The sequence below is a fragment of the Colobus angolensis genome, unplaced genomic scaffold (genome assembly GCF_000951035.1).
Source record: "Colobus angolensis palliatus isolate OR3802 unplaced genomic scaffold, Cang.pa_1.0 Scaffold239, whole genome shotgun sequence".
In the NCBI taxonomy this organism is placed as follows: Eukaryota; Metazoa; Chordata; class Mammalia; order Primates; family Cercopithecidae; genus Colobus; species Colobus angolensis.
Genome location: NW_012115588.1, coordinates 1194231 through 1203581, shown reverse-complemented (window position 1 = coordinate 1203581; position 9351 = coordinate 1194231). Strand labels below are relative to the sequence as shown.

Genomic DNA, 9351 nt, shown 5'->3' with positions numbered 1-9351 from the left:
TCGATCTCCTGACCTCGTGATCCGCCCGTCTCGGCCTCCCGAAGTGCTGGGATTACAGGCTTGAGCCACCGCGCCCGGCTAATTTTGTATTTAATTGGTGGAGACGGTGTTTCTCCATGTTGGTCAGGCTGGTCTCAAACTCCTGACCTCAGGTGATCTGCCCGCCTCAGCCTTCCAAAGTGCTGGGATTACAGGTGTGAGCCAGCATGCCTGGCCTAAAACTACTTTTCTATCAACATCTTCCTGTTTGCAGAGTGCTCTCAATTCGATTACTTCCATCGTTCTTCACTAAACCCTTACAAAGTGGGTATTTCACCCCCATTTTGTGGATGCAGAAACTGCCCCCCACTCCAGTGCCTGAGGAGACAAGGCTGGGATGCAAACTCAGCTCACACCAGATCCCCTGCCCTTCCCAGGACACAGCGCTGACCCTCCAAGGAGGAGGGAGAGGGGAGGGAGTGGGGAAGGAAGAAAGGCTGTCGGGAGGAAGGGGAAGGAAGGGAGGGCAGGTGGGGGGCAGAAGCGAGGAAGGAGGGAGGAAGTGGGAAGGAGGGCGAAGAAGGGAGAAGTGGGGGAACAGAGAGGGGGAGGGAATATCAAACCGGTCCCAGATTTGAGAGGTGCTTCGAGCAGTTTCTGAAGTGGGAGAGCCAGGGTCTGTTTAAATGCAGATTTCCTGGCCCTGCAACTCTCTGGGGTGGAACCAGCGTCTGCAGATTAGTGGCAGCCACACACCCTCTGCCCACGGGAGACTGAGGCTCTCACAGAACCTGAGAACTGTGGGTGAGGAAGCATGAATAGCCTCAGGGGAGGTTAATTGCCTCCGTAATTAGCTGAACCCGCTCTGGGGAGCCCTGCCCGGAAAGTCCCAGGTGCTGGGAAGGATGGGACTGGCTTGCCTGGCGGCCAATAACCGTCTCCGCTGGAGGCTGCCCTAGAGGAGACTGCGCGGCGTTCCCAGCAGAAACAGCAGGAGGGGAAAGGGCCGGGCCACCGGGGTGCCCAGGAAGGGATTTAAAGAGGCGAGCTGAGGTCCTGCAGCCGCCACGCCCTGCACCCCATACCCACAGCCCTCCGCCGGCACATTCCTGGTTCTGCCTGCACCGGACACCCCCGGAACCCCCACTGCCCTACCCCACTGACCCTCAAGCCCTATTCTGATCTTGCTGGGCGGTGGCCTCAGGGCAGCCCAGGAGCCCTAGAGGGGGAAAAGGGGTCACGGAGAGGAAATCTCAGGTGAGGGCGTTCCCATGTCTACCACCAGGTGGCACCATCAGCACAGGCCAACCCTGGGGCTGTCCTGCGTGGCCGGGAGGGGAAGTGGGTGGCCCTGTTAGTGGGGCATTTGGTGGCTCTGGCGTCTGCTGTCTGAGGGTCTCCTGGTTCTGTGCTCGTCTCTTTCAGGGACACGGTTGTGTCAAGGGCCCGAGCCTCCCAGAACCTTGGCACATGGTGGACGTGAAATAAATGTTGAAAATTGCGGCCGGGTGTGGTGGGTCATACCTGTAATCCCAGCATTTTGGGAGGCCGAGGTGGGCAGATCAATTGAGGTCAGGAGTTCGAGACCAGCCTGGCCAACATGGTGAAATCCCGTTTCTACTAAAAAATACAAACATTAGCCGGGTGTGGCAGTGAGCGCCTATAATCCCAGCTCCTTGGGAGGCTGAGGCAGGAGAATGGCGTAAACCCGGGAGGCGGAGCTTGCAGTGAGTTGAGATCGGGCCACTGCACTCCAGGCTGTGCGACAGAGCAAGACTTCATGTCAAAAAAAAAAAAAAAAAATAGAAAAAGAAAAAAAAATCATGCCACCTTTTGTTTTTTGTTTCTTCCAGATCTTGAAGATTCCTTTTGGTGTGGCGGGGTTGGGGAGTGGGCATTAGCTCCTTGCTGCCTCCCGAGTATAGCAGGGGACTGTGGTATGTGTCCAGTAGGAAAGCCCTGGTCCCGTCTGTGACCTCAGGCAGGTGAGTCACTCTGTTTTTCTCCCTCACTAATTATGTCAGATGAGGTGTATAATATCTGCCCTCATTAAAGGACCAGGTGAATTGCAGGAGAGCACAGTGGTTAAAGCCGGGTCCCGGGAGCTGGAGCCCTTGTTCCACTGCGTCCTCGCTGTGTGGCCTTGGGCAAGTGGCTTGTGTTCTCTGAACTCCAGTTTCCCCATCTGCGAAGCAGGAGCAGTCATAACACCTCCCATACAAGGTTTCTGTGAGGGCCGAAGTACAAGAAAAGCCTTTAGAACTGTGTCTGGCATCAAACAAATGCTTAAGAGCCAAAAATACAAGCAGCTGGAACCGAGAGGGGATTCTGGAGACAAGCCAGGCCAGGCTTCCAGCCCAGGCAGCCTGCGGGCAGATGGCCTCCAGGTGGGTCTGCCTGCCTCTGGTGGGGTCAGCAGCACCCAGCTGCAGGGCCACTGTGAGGCACAAGACGGCCCCAGAGGCAAGCCCGGCTGCTCCTAGGATGGAGGCTGCCCTTTTTGACAGTGAGGGTGTTTGAGAGGATGGATCAGCCCCCGAGTACCCTGCAACCCTTTTCGCCTCAGCGAAGCCAGCTCAGAGGGTCATTCTGAGGGTCCCCTCCTGCTGGTCGGCTCAACTCCTCTCGGTGCTGGAGTCTTTGGGGAGGAAGGAAGTGATTTCCGCAGCTGCAGCGGGGAGCTGAGGGGTCCCCTTCCCGTGGCCCTTTTGCTTCCTGTGCAGAAAGGAACCACGAAGAGCTCAGGACCTCACTGTGTCCCGACTGGAGGCCCCTCAGCCGCCACTGGCTCTCTGGGGCATTTGAAAATCCTGGATTGAGGCCAGGTGCGGTGGCTCACGCCTGTAGTCCCAGCACTTTAGGAGGCCAAGGCGGGCAGATCACCTGAGGTCAGGAGTTGGAGACCAGCCTGGCCAACATGGTGAAACCCCATCTCTACTAAAAGTACAAAAATTAGCCAGGTGTGGTGGCAGGTGCCTGTAATCCCAACTACTCGGGAGGCTGAGGCGGGAGAATCGCTTGAACTAGGGAGGCAGAGGTTGCAGTGAGCCAAGGTCATGCCACTGCATGATGAAGGGATAGAGTGAGACTCTGTCTCAAAAAAAAAAAAAAAAAATCAAAAGAAAAGAAGATCTTGGAGGTGGTAGTAGGTAGGGGATCTGTTTTCCTCCCTAGACATGGAGCACCTTGAGGGCAAAACCATGACTTATGTTTTGTCTGCCCAGTGCCTGGCATGCAATAGGCACATAATAAGTGTTTGTGGAACTAAACTGAAAACAGAGACCGGCTGGGAGCAGTGACTCACACCTATAATCCCAGCACTTTGGGTGGTCGAGGCGGGTGGATCACGTGAGGTTGGGAGTTCAAGACTAGCCTGACCAACATGAAGAAATGCCATCTCTACTAAAAATACAAAATTAGCCGGGCGTGGTGGTACATGCCTGTAATCCCAGCTACTCGGGAGGCTGAGGCAGGAGAATCGCTTGAACCCGGGAGGCAGAGGTTGCAGTGAGCGGAGATCGCACCATTGCACTCCAGCCTGGGCAACAAGAGCAAAATTGTGTCTCCAAAAAAAAAAAAAAGAAAAGAAAAGAAAAAGCAAACAGGCCAGTGACTGTGGTCTCATTTGGAAAGCCTTAGTCTTAGTGTGGAGGAGGCCTCTGAGGACTGCAGGGGACGCCTGGTCTCCCCCATTTCCTCACCCGGCTGCCACCTCCTTCAGGGCTGCCACCTGCTCCATGAAGCCCTCCTGGGCAGCCACTCAGAAATTACTTTAACCTCCCTGCTTCTCAGTTTCCTCCTCTGTAAAATGGAGGTGATTAGAGTGCCTGCCCCATAGGGCTGCAGTAAGGATCAAACTGGCAAGGAGAGCAGGTCCCCTGGAGCAGTGTCAGGCGCTTGGAAGCTGCCCGGAGCTGCTCTGTCATTGCTTCACTCTGCTGAGGTTGCTGTACCCCTACTCCAGGCGCAAGCTTCCCAGGGAGGCTGGGCTCTTTCACTTCTATGGCCTCTGTGAGGCCAGGGCCCAGGGCAGGGCAGGTGTTCAGTATACTATGAAGCATAGATGCACAGACAAACGGGTGGATGGACGGAGGCCTGGGCCAAAGCCAGTGTCTGAGAGGTGTGGTCCCCCAGGGACCTCACCTGCAAATTCAGCTGCCAAGGCCTAGCTCGAAGGCTGTGCCGCTGCAGCTGCCCCTGGGATGCCCACAGAGCCTCCTTCCATTCCTCTGCCCCGCGTTCAGCCTTTGGGGCCTTTACTGTTTATTCACAGCTCTGGCTGAGGGCACAGAAGAGGAAGCACATGAGAGGTGCTAGAAAGTTTTGGTAGAAATGAGGCTCCTGGATGCGCTGCGGTTTTATTTCTATCCCCCTGGCTCCCGAGGAGGATCAGGGCCAGACACGAGGCCCCGACAGCACAGCCAGGGCTGCTGGGCTCCTTGCCAAGGCCTATCCCTGCCTCTCCCCAGGAGGCTGCGCGGCTGCAGAGCGCCTCAGAAACTCGGCAATGAGCTGGGACCCTCAGTTGCTTCTTGTTCAGTCATGTCTGCGCTCCGCGGCCCAGGGCCTGCCTGGGGGGTGTGCAGGCCTCCTCTCACCCTGCCTCCCAGAGCCCTACCCCTGCCCCAAGGCTTCCTGTGCACCAGCGTGATGTTCGGCACCTGCCTTCACATCAAGCCTGGAGGAAGGCCTCTCCCTGCCTTACGCTCACGCATCCATCCATTCACGCACCCCCTGGGCCAGGCTCAAGGAGGAGAGGGGAGGAAGACAGACGGCCAACTCAGGCAGGCAAGCGTGGAAACCAGGTGTGCAGCAGGCTAGACCAAGACTCAGAGGCAGCAGAACTCCTGGGAGTCCGGGGTACAGAGCTGGAGTGTGGGGGGCACCGTGACGGGCTGAGGGGCTTGTCTAAGAGGCAGGGGCAGTGAGCTGGCACAGGGGCAGGAGCAGAGGCGGCACCGGTATTGGAAGAGCAGGCTCCCTTGTTCCGAGGCAGTTTGGCATTCAGCTGCCTCCCAGTGCCAAGTCGTAACGAGACTTGTGGAGGCACAGACCGATGCTTTCCCAGTGCTCCCTGTGTGCCCTGAGGCACTGACATGAGGTCTATCACCATGGCATCGAGGTGCTTAGACAACCTGCTACCCCCAGGAGCTGGGAATAGCGTGAAGCAGCCAATCTGCGTCTCACTGTGACATATGTGAGCATGTATCACTGTGATGGATCAACAGTCAATACCACTGGGGTCCCCGCCTGCCCCCTGCGCGGTAGGAAGCATCTCCTGTTCATACGTCTTCCTCCCCCAGTGGGCGGCCCCCACTCTTGCCAGCCTCCCAGTGATCATGGCATTGGTGGAAATGTCTTTTGGCTTTCATTGTTCATGTTTGGAGCAGCCCAGGGAAAAGCGTGTGTGCAAAGAACTGAAATGGACCTCACGATGCCATCACCGGGGGCTGCAGCCAGACACACCTGAGCAAGCAGCGGGGGAGTGGGAGGAGGCTCGGACATCACACCACTGGCAGTTCAAATGCTCACCCCATGGACCTGCCCTGATCCTGGGCAAGTTGTTTTGCCTCCTGGGGCTGAGGTCTTCTCTTTTGTACAACTGGGATCATCATATTTATCTGGTGAGTGAAGGGACACCTGCAGAGAAGGGAGGTAAGCGCTCAGCCCACACTGAAACGCAGCCACCTTCCCGCCTGCGTCCTCCATGTACCAGGTGCCTCCAGCTCCACCAGCCATCACCACACCCCAGCCCCTTTCCTCTGCCACTCCAGACATGCAGGCAGACGTGTGGGTGCCAAGGGTACCAAGGGTGAGAGGCTCCCAGTCTGCTGGGGAAGGGGGTCCCAGCAGCAAACAGTTCCTGTCCCAGGCTGATACTGCTAGAAGTGAGAGTAGGGGCTGTGACTTGCAGCCAATAGGGAAACAGTTCAAGGGTCTCACAGGTGGGAAGCTGAGTGAGCTAAGCTTTAGGGAAGCCACAGGGAGGAGCTGATGCTAGAGATGGAGCAGAGAGGAGGCGTCCCCTGGGCCTCTGCAGGGGACCCACAGAGGCTCTCACTGGGTGAATGATGGGCAGCCTGCCTTTCACCCGCCCTGGGTGTTTGGCCCTCTCTAGGGCTGGGAACATGAGGCTCCTGCCCTTCACCCCAGCCTCCCTACCGCCCCCCACCCAAAAACCTACTCTTTGGTAAACACATTATTAAGGGATTCTCGGAATATTTTAGAGAAGTTTGTGTGAACATGCTTGTGGTCATTTTAAAAGTGTTTCAGAAGTGAGAGGCTAAACCAAGGCCTGAAGTTCCTCATGGAAATCCTGTGACCCCTCTGCACGGTTACCAGTGTCTGCTGGACGGGGCCCCCACTGGAAAGGGGCCGAGATGGGGTGAAGCCCACCAGGAGTTAGACTGGGGAGGCTTGGGTCCCCATCTCCAGCTCTTCTTCTGGCCGTGTGGCCTGGACCAGTCTCAGTGCTAGGTTCTTCATCTGGCGGCCACCCAGCCGGGCTGTTCCAGCCTTGCTTCTGAGCGGAAGGTCAGGGGCTGCCAGGGAGGAGCTTTGTGGGGAAAGCAAAGGGGAAGCTGTCAGCGCCCGCTGTCCCCTCCTGTGAACTAAAGAGTTGCCGCGGACAAGCAGGCCCCCAGATGGAGAGCCAGCCTCCAAGGTGGCGGGCCCTGCCGGACCCCCCACGCCCTCCTGGGCCTCCTGCAGCCCCCCGGCTCCTCCTTGGCCTGCTGCTGCTGCTGCCCGGGACCCTACGACTGGCAGGTAGTGTCTGTCCTCCTCCTTCTCTCTACTCTCTCGCTCCAGAACATCAGAGCGGCTTTCATCCCGCCCGGCGCAGCTAATTCCCAGGGACTTGTCTCTGGGGATTTGCTGGTTGTCGTTTGAACGCTGCAGACTTCACAGGGGAAGCCTTCTGGGACCGAGAAGATGTTTAGCTAATACCTTGCCAAGGTGGCTTTTGAAGGGGAGAGGGACCGCGCTCTCCCCCTCGCTGCTGTCACAGCTTCCCCCCAGCAGTCTGGCCTCCTGGCCCTTAAACAAGGAGGGTGGGCACTGTATGGCTGGGGTTGGGGGCAGGGCAGTGGGGAGGGACAGCTCCCCACCCAAGGAACCTCACGTGGCTGCTGCGGTGGAGCCTGCGTTGAACCTGGCAAGTGGCGGGGCTACTCTCTGGGTTGTTGCTGGCATTGGCCGGAGGCGGGGGAAGGGGATACCAGGGCCAACCACAGGGCGCTGCGCCCAGAGGCACAAAACTGTCAGTCACTAGAAAGGGTCGCACCTCCCAGTTCCTAAAATGCAACCAGAGGCCAAGTGTTTTAGGATGCAAATGTATCTTTCCAGGCCAGCGGCGCTCCTTTCCTGGTCCCAGGGTCTCTCGGAAGCTGGGTGGCCAGGATCCGAGCCAGGCTGTGGGGTAGGTGGCCTCAGGGCCAGTTCATTAGGCCAGGGAAGGCCCAGGAGGGTCCCGTTCCAGGGCTGCCGGCATCAGGGCTCAGTGAGTTCTGCCAAATTCTCTCTGCTCCTCCTTGACCAGGCAGCAGCCAGCCCTCCCTCTGGCCAAAGGGTGGCCTCCACTGTGGAGACAGGGTGCCTTCCTTTCTGTTCTCTTAGAGCTTATGAGGCTTCCAGGAGCTTCCCCCACCCCGTCCTGCTGCACCCCCGCTCATTACCGCGAATTAGGCTTTATGGAGCCATTAGCAGGCACACTGGCCACCCTCACAGCACCCCTTGGGGTCCCTATTGTTCTCACCTGCACCATTTTAAGGACAGGGAAAAGGAGGCCCAGGGAAGCCAGTTCATTTGCTCAAGGCCTAGCCGGTAAGTAGAGGCCAGCCTCAGCCCCTGGCCAGCCTCAGCCCCGAGCTGGGCCCCTCGGCCAGTAGGCTCAGAGGCTCCTCTTACTTGCAAAGAATGTTCTTCACTGAAACTTACCCTGGGGAGGCAAAGGCTGACCTGTGTGTACCTCCCCAGGCTGGAGCCCAGAGCCCTAGGACACCATCTCTTTTAATCCTGTGCATGCCTCCCCCCAACATCCCAGACAGTTGGTGCAAACACAGCCAGACCCCGGAAACGCAGCCTGTTAGTGTCAGTGTGTCTCAACTCAGTCATTCTTAACTTAATTTCCCCCCAATTCCCATCCTTTCCCTTTGTGTGGGTCCTCCTCCCCAAAAGACACCCAGCACACCCTGGTAACCAAGCAGTAAAAGAGGCTTTGCGGGGTATTACTGAGGAAAAGCTCTTTTGTAACAATCTCAACTACAAACAAAAACAGATTCCCAGTGCCATCTCCTCCCACCCGGTGTTGCAACAAACATTACATAAAAGAGAAACTGCTCTTTCACAAGAGGTGAAAACACCCTTATGGTGTCCTAGAGTCCCTTGGAGCAGCAGACAGACCCCCACCCACGCTTTTTTTTGTTGTTGTTTTTTTGAGACAGAGTTTCACTCTTGTCACCCAGGCTGGAGTGAGTGCAGTGGCGCCATCTTGGTTCACTGCAACCTCCCCCTCCTGGGTTCAATCAATTCTGCTGCCTCAGCCTCCGAAGTAGCTGGGATTACAGGCATGCACCACCATGCCTGGCTAATTTTTGTATTTTTAGTAGAGACAGGGTTTTGCCATGTTGGCCAGGCTGGTCTTGAACTCCTGACCTCAGGTGATCCACCTGACTCAGCTTCCCAAGGTGCTGGGATTACAGCTGTGAGCCACTGCACCCAGCTCAGAAGAGAGATTTTAAATGTTCACAATACAAAAAATGATAAATGTTTGAGGTGATGGATATACTACTTACCCTGATTTCATTTTTACATATTGTATGCATGTATCAAAATATCACTCTGTATCCCATAAATATGTACAATTATTCCATGTCAACTAAAAGGAAAAGAAGTTTTATCATGAGATTGCAGCAATTCAGTCACATCTCCAGGCTCCACCTCTAATTCTCTTGCTACTTTTCCTACCTCTGCTGTAACCTTCTCCACTGACATCCTGAATCTCTCAAAGTCATCCATGGGGTTTAGAATCAACTTCTTCCAGACTTCTGTTCATGCTGATGTTTTGACCTCCTCTCATGAATCACGAATGTTCCTAATGACATCTACAATGGTGAAACCTTTCCAGTCGACTTTGCCCAAATCCATCAGAGGAATCACTATCTATGGCAGCTACAGCCTCATGAAATGTATTTCTTAAATTATAAGACTTGAAAGTCAGAATGACTCCTTGATCCATGGGCTGCAGAATGGATGTTGTATTAGCAGACATGAAAACATTAATCCCTTTACGTATGTCCCTCAGAGCACTTGGGTGACCAGGTGCATTGTCAATGAGCAGTAATATTTTGAAAGGAATCTTTTTTTTTTTTT

General features: G+C 55.7%; 1 protein-coding gene and 1 pseudogene across 2 annotated transcripts in view; one reads left to right on the top strand and one right to left on the bottom strand.

The window, feature by feature from the left end:
- Positions 1-5092, bottom strand: part of LOC105514044 — a 78655-nt pseudogene extending 73563 nt beyond the window's left edge. Inside the window, exon 1 of the transcript XR_001002119.1 lies at positions 4939-5092. The product of XR_001002119.1 is annotated as a serine hydrolase-like protein 2 (transcript). The remainder of the gene's footprint in view (positions 1-4938) is intronic.
- Positions 5093-6591: 1499 nt separating this feature from the next.
- The window catches only part of NFAM1 (NFAT activating protein with ITAM motif 1), a 57745-nt gene continuing 54985 nt past the window's right edge, over positions 6592-9351 (top strand). Inside the window, exon 1 of the mRNA XM_011945121.1 lies at positions 6592-6747. Coding sequence (XP_011800511.1) covers positions 6624-6747 — 124 coding nt within the window. The 5' untranslated portion in view covers positions 6592-6623. The remainder of the gene's footprint in view (positions 6748-9351) is intronic.